A 12,243-nucleotide genomic window follows, 5' to 3' on the forward strand; every position below is an offset into this window, starting at 1 on the left:
ACTGCAACCAGGAAATAAACTGGGACACATTTAGAAAGATTACGTTTACAATTGTGTCAAGGATCTAAATATTGTATATTTGTGACATCACAAATAGACAGAAATCCTGACAGTTTGTTTCCAATGCAGAGTTTCTGAATACGGGGCTGTGTGTATTTCCCTGTGGATTGAGCGTTTCGATACTTTCACAGTATTTATATAGGACTTAAGCCTGCTTTATAATAAAAACAAACATTAAAATCTCACTTTTATTTATAATATGGGACCTTTAAGGTTAGGCATTGATCTTGACTAGTTAAGGTTAGGCATTGATCTCGAATGGTTAAGATTAGGCATTGACCTCCAATAGTTAAGGTTGGGTACTGATTTTGAATAGTAAGGTTAGGATAGGTGGTCAAGACCACCTATCCTAACCTTACTGCAGTCTGCGAGTTTCGCGAGAGTTTTTTCAGATCTCAATTCAGATTTCAGACACAACCGCATTCCTGCACCATACTGGTGAGAAACGGCTTTAATGCTACAGGAATTTACAACTAACCAAACATTGTTATGAACCATTGTTATTGTCTTTTTTTTTATTTTGGTATACCAAATTATTACAATAGCTTTACTTATAAACTTGTCTCCCGTTTCTCTCCAAGCAGCATATGCACATCTAAATAAATGTGTTACCAGTTCACATACACTTTCTATAGTTGCAGCTGATTCATTAAGCCATTCCAGAAGTATAACAAGCAAACGGATTTTTAAGAAAAATATTCAATTAAATGTTAAAGTATCAGCAAATAGACATGAGCAGAAAGGCCCAGGCGGTTTCATCTTCATCCTCCTCGCCCTTTAGTCTGTGTGTGAGAGACAGAGAGAGAGAGAAAATCACAAATTGATCATTATGCAAAACACTAAGTGACAATAATGCAGTAATAAATAAGTGCAACAATAGTAATTCAATATGAGAAATTAACATTATAAAAAAGGGCTGTGGGTAAAGCAAGAGCTTCGTCTGTGCAACAGGATCTACTTTAATGACTCAATTCAAGCGTAGGACAATTGAACACCCATAACCTCAAAGGTGGCACATCACTTCTTACATCATATCACTCCGCCAATCTTAATCATCACTCACCTTACAAGAAAGTAAGGTGCGCAATATTATATAGTTCCAGATCTAACTTAAGGAGCAGAATGCCATATATGTTTACTGTATAAAATAAATCTTTACAAAAATAAATCTAATCTTACAATAGTGTATATATTTTGCCACACAGATCCATGGAACTAAAACACAAAATAAACCTAACAATCTTGCAGATGCCGTTTTCAGGTTACCTGTTTCATTTACTACTGTCACGATATAGTGACCGTTTTATGAAAATATCTTTTTTTTTTTAATCATATTTGCTCCAATCTCGCCTAGTTCCGCTTTAAGGGATTTAAAGGAAGATACTGAGTCGAGGCAGGGAGTTCCACCTCTGAGGGGCCCAGACAGCTGGTTGGCATGTTTGTTGATTTTAAAAAGGAAAGTCCCAGAGATCCCCATTTACACAATTCAAATACAGAATAGAAAGAGTGCTTTATGAGGTTCAGGTTTGCCCAGCTTCAGACGGCCTGATTCACAACCTCAGAGGCCCTCCAATGCTATTAATATACAGAGTAGAAAGACTCCTTTATGAGGTCAGGTTAGGCCAGCCTCAGACGGCCTTGCTCATTTAACTCCTCCTCAAACTGTCAAGCCAATCAGAACTCTGGATCCGGATAGATGCCCATATATGGCTCAGTGGTTCACTCCTCCAAGATTCAAGATTCAAGATGTTTATCGTCACATCAGTTACACAAGCACAATGCAGCTGAAGCTAAATAAGCTGAAGCTCTTATTAGGATTTTACTACAGAAACAAGTCTTGCTTTTCTTTTTGTGTGAAACAGAAACTGGTGGAATCTATCTTTTCCCTGTTATTGACTATGGAGATGTGTTGGATATGAATGCTTCTGCTCATTGTCTTCGCATGCTGGATGGCTTGTAACGACACTTTGTAATGAATCTCGTGACAAGTGATCACTTGTCACGAGATTCATTGTGTACTCTACTCTAAAGCGAACTGGTCATCCTTATGTGCTCGTCGCCTCAGTCATTGGTATGTGTTTATCTACAAAAGCATTCTTGTTTTAGTTCCTTCTTACTTGTCTTCACTTTTAAAAAGGAAAACTGGAAGTCATAATCTTCGTTCTATGGACATTTTGCAATTTGTTGTTCCCAAAGTACGGAAAGAAAGTTTTTAGGTTATCGGCATACTGCTTGGAATAATGTACAATCTGATCTTCAACTTCCAAAACGTAGTTACCTTGAATGAGTTTAAGGCTCTGGTGAAATCTCTGCAGTCCAGGTTGTCTGTGTTTTGTCAAGTGTTTTGTATGAGCAAGTTTTAATGTTGTTAATGTATGTGTTGTCTGTTACTTTCACTATAACTGTCTTGCTGCTATTCTTGGCCAGGTCTCCCTCCTTGTAAAATATATATTTGATCTCAATGGGACTATCCTGTTAAATAAAGGACAATAAATAAATAAACAATCGTGTGAAATACTTTTTGCTGGGAAGCTCCATTAACAAGAACAAGTTATATTACAATAATAAAATTCTGATTGATTCATAAAATATCCTGCCACCCCTATAGAGCTACTATGGAAGAGTGCAGTCTTTTTTATGTATTTATTTATTCCTTTTATTATTTTTCTACTCTCTATTATATTTTGTTATTATATATTCATTTTGTATAATTTAAGTGCTCTTTCCTATCCAATTGTGCCTTAAAAATGTGTTATTGAGTTTAGGCATGCCTTAATGTTTGTAAATGAGTGAATTATCTTCCATAAAAACAAACAAATAAATAAATAAAATAAAATAAAATATCCTGTCCTCCTCCTAACCAGCCTCGCGCACTCAACGAGACACACCAGAACCTTTCAATGGTTTTAAACAAGCTTCAACTCCTAAAGATACATTTAACAGCTTTGGTGATTCATTTAAATTTAAATTAGTGTTGTAATTCTACTTTTCTAAAAATAATTAGGTAAAAAAAGCTCAATGAGATCATATTTTTAATGGTCTGTTTACATCTAACAGCATTTGATAAATGCTGAGTTGATTTGCAGTCAAACTGCCCATCTAGACCTTCCACATATACTGCTCTATCAGCTGGATTATTTTATTTTGACTTTACTTCCAAGACGTGCATTTTAAACAAGGAAACTCATTTCACTTCCACAACTTATATTCTACTTATGGCATAATGATTTCAGTGGGTCACCCTGGCGAAGCTGCGGAGGTTTCTAACTGTTGTATAGAAGAAGAGCTCAGGTGATGGGGACTTATGGAAGATATATAAGCTACATTGTATCTTTCATCCGCACAGGCAGGAGGATCAAAATGACCCCAATCACAAATAAAATGTGGAGGACAATGTGGAGACATTTGGAGTAAAATTGAAAATAAAATCGTCCACACTGCGGTTCAAACTTCACTCACTTTATTAATGTGCAATGTGCTAACATTGTGCATTCATATAATGCATTAACAGTGTGCAGTGGCGAGTCACACACAAAAAAATATTACTACTACTATTACTACTAATAATAATATTATTATTATTATTATTATTATTATTATTATTATTATTATTATTATTATTATTATTATTAATACAAATTGTCAATATTTGTGTTTTAAATATGGAATGCACCCAGTAGTATGTGTAATTTGATTGTAATGTGATTATATTTTGTATTAATAATCTGAATCTGTAAAGTAACTAAAGTTGTCAGATAAATGTAGTGGAGTAAAAAAGTAAAATATTTCCCTCTGAGATGTAGTGGAGTAGAAGTAAAAAGTAGCAGAACATGGAAATGCTCAAGTAAAGTAGAAATACCTCAAAATTATATTTAAGTACTTAGTTACATTCCACCACTGAGTACATTGTATACTGTTGTGTTTTTCAAAGCATTATTTACTCTTCCTGTTGGAATAAAATAATTGTTAATTATTTAACTGCAAAGTAGTAATGTGTTTTTGATACCTTCACCTTTTTATTGCATTAAATCATACCGGGATGTTTGCTGATATGGATTGGATGTGGCACCACAGCCCCACCAAGACAAATTTCCACCAGCCGCTATGCACTGTTCATTATGCATTAACAGTGTGCTGCTGTTTTTCAGTTCATTAACAAGTTAAGCGTGGAACAGGAAGGATGCGAGTAGAAACACTAGCCCTAGAGCCACACAGAGAGGAGGCGTGGGTGTAGACACCACACTAAAAGAAATATGATTTTTTATTATAGTCCATATTATCCGTCTGTTTTTTTGAAAGGGTATATGCATCTAATGTATATAGCCTTAAAATAAAGGAGGTTACAGTTTATAAATGGTGACCATCATTCTCTGAGCTGAGATAATGAAAGTGCAGCAGTTCTGGGGTTTGTGAATGATAAACAAGCCGTCCAACACACAGTTACAGGTGGATTTATTGTCCGTCTGGATACCGATTTAGCACTGAAATCATTATGCCATAAGTAGAATATAAGTTGTGGAAGTGAAATGAGTTTCCTTGTGTAAAATGCACGTCTTGGAAGTAAAGTCAAAATAAAATATTCCAGTTGATAGAGCAGTATATGTGGAAGGTCTAGAGCTGTTCGGCTGCAAAGCAACTCAGCATTTATCAAATGATGTTACATGTAAACAGACCATTTACAATATGGTCTCATTGAGCTTTTTTTACCTAATTATCTTTAGAGAAAGTAGAATTACAACACTAATTTAGATTTAAAATAACCCGATTGTAGAAGTGCAGTGTATGCAAAGCATATTAGGCCTATAAGGAATTTAAATCAAGTTATAATATATAGGAGCACATTGATGAACTTGTTTTCTGCTTCCTTTGAAATGTGTGCGTTTGTATGTTTTTTTTTTTTATTTCTACATGCACAACAATAAAACTAAACAACAGACAGTAAAAACTCTCCATTATTCTCATAAACCACGCGGTAACAGCTATCAAAAAAGCCTGATGGTTTAATGGTTGATTTAACACATTTGTGCCTAAAATTTAATTGAAATGCCAAATAAACGTATTCTCATATTAATAACGTTTTAAAAACACTGTATAGCCTAATGTAAATGATACAAAAATAGACATGGAAATCCACTGTCACCCAGCCCTGCGCTGCAGGCTACAATCGATACTGAGATTACAGATTAAAGATTAAAAATAATTTTCCTATCCAGAACAATAACAGGTTCAGTAGGTATCTGGGCTAAACTGAACACGCACACAGTTAAGAATTTCCCAGTAAAATAACAATAAAGAACTGGCAGCAGGGTTGCCATTATGTTACTGTAAAATTAACATTATTATACTGTCTGTGTATACTATACATTATTTTTTTGCCTAAATGAATAGACTTAGCAGGTTACAGACATAGGAATAGTCACACTAAATACAATTAAAGGCACTTGTTAGGAAAAAGGCTATAATAGACTTGTTGACACTTTTCCCAAAATGTCTGTCTCTAGCTGGCTACAAGCACAGAATGCAAACCAGAACAACATGTGAGTGAAGAACAATAAAGCTAATTCACTGATTTTACAATCATGTACAATGTACAAGCCTCACATGTGCAGATCAGGTCCCAGAATTCACAAAATACTGCATGAAACTGTTACTGATGATACTTTAGACCTCAATCCTGCTGTAAATTAACAGCAATTGTTTACAGTGCACATGTTTTTGTCAGTTACAGAGGGACATTGCTTTAAGAACAGTTTCACTTTCGATTCCGTTGCTGTTTAACGAGTCGAGGCTAAATGCAGCAGCAGCAGCAGCCATGTGCTGCAGACTGAAGCCATTTGTGACTGTATAAACCGATATTTGTTGTATTTTGAAACTAGCGTATAATCATATCGATAACTTGTATTAAACAAGCATCAAAACCTGAAAGCATCTCCATAATCACACTTTGAAATGGGTGGTAGCTAAATGATTCACTGGATGTAAAGATCCCCTTTCATTCCGGGGCTTTTTGGCACACAGTGTTATGATATGACAGATATTGTAGAATTCAGAGTCAGACTGAAAAGGTGGTGGGCAATATATTCATCAACAATGGCTTTACTTTAAAACAAAACCATCTTTATTATAAGCTATAGAATACTATTTTCAAGTTTGCTGGAGATGTACAGCTTATACAGATTTGAATACACTTTGCAGGATTTGTATATAGCTAAGAAACTATATATTGTTTTCTTTCCCCTATTCTAATAGTTTATATGTATTTGTCGGGCTATAACGTACATTTCATTGTTCAGCCCTGTGTCGTAAAATGACAGAAATTGTGACAATCCGTTTTATATGGTCACAGCAATATCAAGGATGACATTATGTACTTCGAAAAGCATAAACGCATGACGTTGACCATACTGTACATGTTGTAGCATGCTCACAGACTGTAACTTATATGATCAACACTCCATTTTAGCAGTAAAAAATGCATTGCATCTATAGAAATAACTTTAGGCCAGTATTCAATAGCCTATAAAGTTGTGGAGCTGTTTTGGAAGCAGTCAGAAGAGCCTCATTTCGAATAAAGAGTATATTTCTGTTACTCCACAGAAGCAATGCCGCTGGAGAAAAACTGTGAAGTTGACAGTTTATAGGCCTTAATGCCGAAGACCGGCCGATATTAGCCTGTTGATGTTGCATATTGGCTCTTTTTTATTTTCTTTTTTTTGCTCTTAGAAGAGAATATATGTGGGGCTATATCTTGCATTTCATTGTTCAGCCCTGTGTCGTAAAATGACATATAAATGAGATTATAACCTTACTCGTTGTATAGAAATTGTGACAATCCGTTTTATATGGTCAAAGTAATGTCAAAGATGACATTATGTAAGCATAAACAAAGGACGTTGACCATACTGTGCATGTTATGCACTGGGCCTTAATGCTGAAGAGCGGCCGATAATAGCCTGTTGATGTTACTTATTGGCTCTTTTTTCTTTTCTTTTTTGGCTTCTTCGTTTTTTCTATTGGCTCTTAATAGATTTACGTTAGGCCTGCTGCATATTCATGGCCTGGAGTGAATAACGAATATATTTTAAAGAACAATTTGTGTGCAGGAGGCTATTTTATTAAAATAAAAAATAAAAAACCCTGACCACTCACGTGGGCTGAGATAGTCGTGGATGGATTTGGCCGCGTTCTCCTTATTGTGGAGGCGCGCCAGCTGCTCGGCGGTGTGTCCATGCTGGTTGGGTGTTTGGGGGTTCTCAGTGAGTCCGATCAGCAGCTCGATCACCTCCAGGTGACCCTCCCTGGCGGCATGGTGCAGCGGCAGCTCACCTCGCGCATCCAGGAGGTTCACATCTGCCCCGTGCTCCACCAGCACGCGCATAGAATCTATGTATCCCTCGCGCGCGCCGTCGTGCGCCGCGGTGAGACTCAGGCACCGGTCCGGTAGGTTGGGGTTTGCTCCGGCCAGGAGGAGAGACTCGACCACCGCGGAGTTACCCCACTTCACCACCTGCACATACACACACACACACACACACACACACACACAGTCACCAAATATCCGCCGCGGTCGTTATAGACTATAATTCTTATAGTCTTACATGCACATTTTGCACATTTTGAGATTATAGATTACAGTCCTTAATGCACATTTTAAATTATAATTTACAGTCTTTCATGCACATTTTGCACATTTTTAGATTATAATTTACAGTCTTTCATGCACATTTTGCACATTTTTAGATTATAATTTACAGTCTTTCATGCACATTTTGAGATTATAGTTTACAGTCTTAAATAAACATTTTTAGATTATAATTTACAGTCTTTCATGCACATTTTGCACATTTTTAGATTATAGTTTACAGTCTTTAATGCAAATTTTTTTGATTATAATTTAGTCTTTAATGAACATTTTTAGGTTACAGTTTACATTTTTGCACATGTTTAGAATATAATTTACAGTCTTTAATGCACATTTTAGATTATAATTTACAGTCTTTAATGCACATTTTTGCACATTTTTAGATAATAGTTTAGTCTTTAATGGACATTTTAGATTATAATTTACCGTCTTTAATGCACATTTTAGATTATAATTTACAGTCTTTCATGCACATTTTGCACATTTTTAGATTATAACTTACAGTCTTTCATGCACATTTTGAGATTATAGTTTACAGTCTTAAATAAACATTTTTAGATTATAATTTACAGTCTTTCATGCGCATTTTGCACATTTTTAGATTATAGTTTACAGTCTTTAATGCACATTTTTTGATTATAATTTACAGTCTTTAATGAACATTTTTAGGTTATAGTTTACAGTCCTTAATGCACATTTTAAATTATAATTAACAGTCTTTAATGCACATTTTTAGATTATAATTTACAGTCTTTCATGCACATTTTGCACATTTTTAGATTATAATTTACAGTCTTTCATGCACATTTTGCACATTTTTAGATTATAATTTACAGTCTTTCATGCACATTTTGAGATTATAGTTTACAGTCTTAAATAAACATTTTTAGATTATAATTTACAGTCTTCCATGCACATTTTGCACATTTTTAGATTATAGTTTACAGTTTGCACATTTTTGCACGTTTAGAATATAATTTACAGTCTTTAATGGACATTTTAGATTATAATTTACAGTCTTTAATGCACATTTTTAGATTATAATTTACAATCTTTAATGAACATTTTTAGGTTATAATTTAAAGTCTTTAATACACATTTTTAGGTTATAATTTACAGTCTTTAATGCACATTTTTGCACATTTTTAGATTATAGTTTACAGTCTTTAATGGACATTTTAAATTATAATTTACCGTCTTTAATGCACATTTTTAGATTATAATTTACAGTCTTTCATGCACATTTTTTAGATTATAACATACAGTCTTTAATGCACATTTTAGATTATAATGTACAGTCTAATGCACATTTTTAGATTATAATTTACATTTTTTAATTCACATTTTAGATTATATTTTTTTGTAATATGTACATATAAGTCACTTTATGCATTAATGTGCATATTACAATGTCACTGTTGTCAATATTAATGTCACTATAAATATAAATCCTTCTCACTCAAGATACAGTATATAGACATCTTTATATGTACATACTGTACATAATCATCCAGTCCATGTATATCCGTACAGTATTTATTTCTTTGCACTATTTGTATTGTTTACAACATCCAGAACACTTGACTTGTATATGGGCATTTTATTTTTATTTGTATTATTGTATTCTTTTATTTCTATTCTATATAACAATAATGATAATAATAATGATGATGACGATGATAATAATAATAATAATAAAATAGGAAAAAGGGATGATGCACTTTTTTCCCACATAGATATATAAATATATTAAATATGTTTTATAAATCAGATTTATTACTCAGATTGGGACATTAAAATGACCCCACTGCAAGGATAATGTTAAAATTCCATTATTTAACAATAATATTAAAAGGTGACCATTAAAATGATTACTAGTAGTGGCAATAGCAATATAATGTTACTATTATTGCCTTTTGCCTGGCTTCTGTGCAAACTTTTAGGCCTCTTAACAAAAACTAGGCGTGTAAAAGATTCAAGCATTAAGGTATTGTGTAACTACAGGCCCTCAGTCAGCACTTTCCTCATCACTCCCCACCATCTTGTTTTTCTCTTTCCCACTCTGCCAGTCACCTTCAAATTTATTTATGCATTTATTTTATTATAATATCACTGAAATGGGCTTATTCTTTCTCAGGATCAAGTTCAAAATCTATGCTGGAACTATAGCCTACATTCAATTGTGGAACTGATAGTGACAAAAGCACATCTATTGTTCCATTAAAAAAACACAGATTAATTCATATTAATCTATACATTTATGATAAACTGACATGAAATAATTAACTACAGCAAAACTATGAATTTCAAAACGATTTTGCTAAACAATTCAGCTATTTTGACTGAGTATGCCTAGATCAAGTATGCTACAAAGTCCAAACTCCTCTCTGTCATCTGTCCACAGATTCCTTAATTTGAAAACTATATCTATTTAAACTATTTCATGTTATATAATGATGAACAAAGTCTACTGGATATTTGAAGATATACTATGAGTAGGCCTTTTGTCCTGCACAACAGCACAAGAAGAGAAGGAAGTCAAACGGGCTGCTCTTTGTAACACTATAGTCTACAAAAAAACATGACCACGAACAAAACTATTTTTCCAAGTTTGACACAAACTAATTTGAAAGTGAAATACCAACCTGCATTGCAGTCCTGCCGGCGAAATTTAATCCATTAACATCTACAGCTCCACTTTGCAGCAAAAACAGCACTTTGGATAGGTCTCCACTGGCAGCAGCATTGCAAAGACTGTCAGCCATTCTTGTAAAAAATATATAAGCAGATAGATGCCAAAGTTTCTGAGAGGCTGTGTAGACAAACAGGGTCATCCAGAAGGAAAGTCTGATCAAATATAGCTGTCTCATATGAGACGCCTACTTTCCACCCTCCAACCCACATGGGCTACATGCTCCTCACTCTAGCACTGTAAAAAATATTTAAAAATACTTTAGAGTAGACTATTGACAAATAGTTTAGTGATATTGATTGGTAAGAAATATGTGTGTATTAACACGTATAGGACTGTATATATTAACAGAAAGTGTCCATAGCAGATTAACTAGGAACTATAACTGTTCTCTCTGAGAGAACTGGGTCAGTATAACTGTTCTCTCTGAGAGAACAGTTATAGTTCCTAGTTCCTCTGCCTGCTAACTGCTGCTCTGCTACCAATCAACATTACAAAACTATCTATCTATCTATGTAAATATAGAAGTAATTGAATACTAATCAAATTGAATTTTGATTTTAATTTGGCTAGATTATTACTGATTGAGCACTAAAATCCTTATGCCATGAGTAGAATATGTGTGTGTGTGTGTGTGTGTGTGTGTGTGTGTGTGGGTGTGTATATATTGACATTTACCCAGCTCCCTCCAAGAATTTGCATGTAGCACATGTTGCACAAAGAGAAACTTCAGCTATGCAACTTCTTTTTACTACCACATCTTATATTCTATTTATGGCATAATGATTTTAATGCTCAATCAGTATCCAGGCGGGCAATAAATCCACCCAAATCTATGATCTACGTTTTAACTCTCAAAATTCACACTGATTAGTAACCAATTACTTTCAGATTTATAAATATATAGTTATGTTAGTTACACAAATCCAGCTGCAAAACACATTCTGCCAACTCTGAGTGACTGGCACACTCAATATTTTGATTGAGCTTGAGGCATTGTGGGTCATAATTATACGGAAACAATGCAAAAAAAACAACAACATTTTTGTCCACGTGTTTTTAGAGCACCCTGATTGTCTTGTGATGTGATCAGAAGGTTATCTCAGGGGCAGATCCTCAATTTAATCGAATACACTTTATAGGCTATGTGTTTCTTTTCCCTATCTAGGCTATAAGAGATCCACATAGGCAATTTACAAAACATTTGTGTATAGGCTATAACCTACCTGCAGCTATACTAATTTCAGTATTCTAAAGGTGAATCTGTGCTATTTGAAAATAAATAAATAAATAAATAAACCCACCTTACTTTAAACGTGATTAAAACCATAAGGCAAGCCTTCCTCCATGTAACTTCTCATTGGGTGCCATCCTGAGTCCGACTGCTGAATAGAGGAAAAAAAAAACAAAAAAAAAAAACCCAAAATAAATAAATAGACATAAAATGGCTACTTCTGCGCATATTATCGAAACATGTGATGTCATTTGAAAGTCACTTCCCGCTCATTTTCAAATGACTTCAAATGAAAAAAAAAGTGCGTTTCTGTATTCGGCTGCACATCAAATAATGTCAGCATGTGAGAGAGCTGAGAGAGAGAGAGCAGACTATCTGCCCAGAAGATCGCACAACACCACATCGATGTCTTTCCTTTTCAAAAAGCAGACTAACCGAGTGATCCTCCTCCGTGAACCAGTGGGTGTCACACCGATGATGTCCTCTTTCCAAACGTGCTGCTGAAGGCTAAATGTTCGACCATAATAAAACTCCTGAAATATATCACCACTGACATCACAACAACGTGGGGTTCATGTTGAGCTGCAGGAGACAGACAGCCTTTACCGCGTAGCA

The 12,243-nt window shown here is 34.5% G+C and overlaps 1 protein-coding gene across 1 annotated transcript; it reads right to left on the reverse strand.

The window, feature by feature from the left end:
* Positions 1-427: 427 nt before the first annotated feature.
* Positions 428-10,773, reverse strand: cdkn2c (cyclin-dependent kinase inhibitor 2C (p18, inhibits CDK4)). Its single transcript, XM_037769134.1, has 3 exons — positions 10,348-10,773; positions 7,210-7,567; positions 428-842 (listed from the first exon to the last, which is right to left on the reverse strand). The coding sequence occupies exons 1-3, from the start codon at positions 10,570-10,572 to the stop codon at positions 838-840; spliced, it is 588 nt and encodes a 195-aa protein (XP_037625062.1). The 5' UTR covers positions 10,573-10,773; the 3' UTR covers positions 428-837.
* Between the last annotated feature and the right edge of the window lie 1,470 nt (positions 10,774-12,243).

This window comes from Sebastes umbrosus, chromosome 5 (assembly GCF_015220745.1).
Source record: "Sebastes umbrosus isolate fSebUmb1 chromosome 5, fSebUmb1.pri, whole genome shotgun sequence".
NCBI classification, from domain to species: domain Eukaryota; kingdom Metazoa; phylum Chordata; class Actinopteri; order Perciformes; family Sebastidae; genus Sebastes; species Sebastes umbrosus.

What these genes read in the sequence shown, in the direction of transcription:
- cdkn2c (XM_037769134.1), bottom strand. Translation starts at nt 10,572, where the DNA reads ATGAGACAGCTATATTTGATCAGACTTTCCTTCTGGATGACCCTGTTT. An exon ending in CCGGCAGGACTGCAATGCAG is followed by an intron (nt 7,568 to 10,347) that starts GTTGGTATTTCA and finishes GTGTATGTGCAG; the next exon opens with GTGGTGAAGTGGGGTAACTC.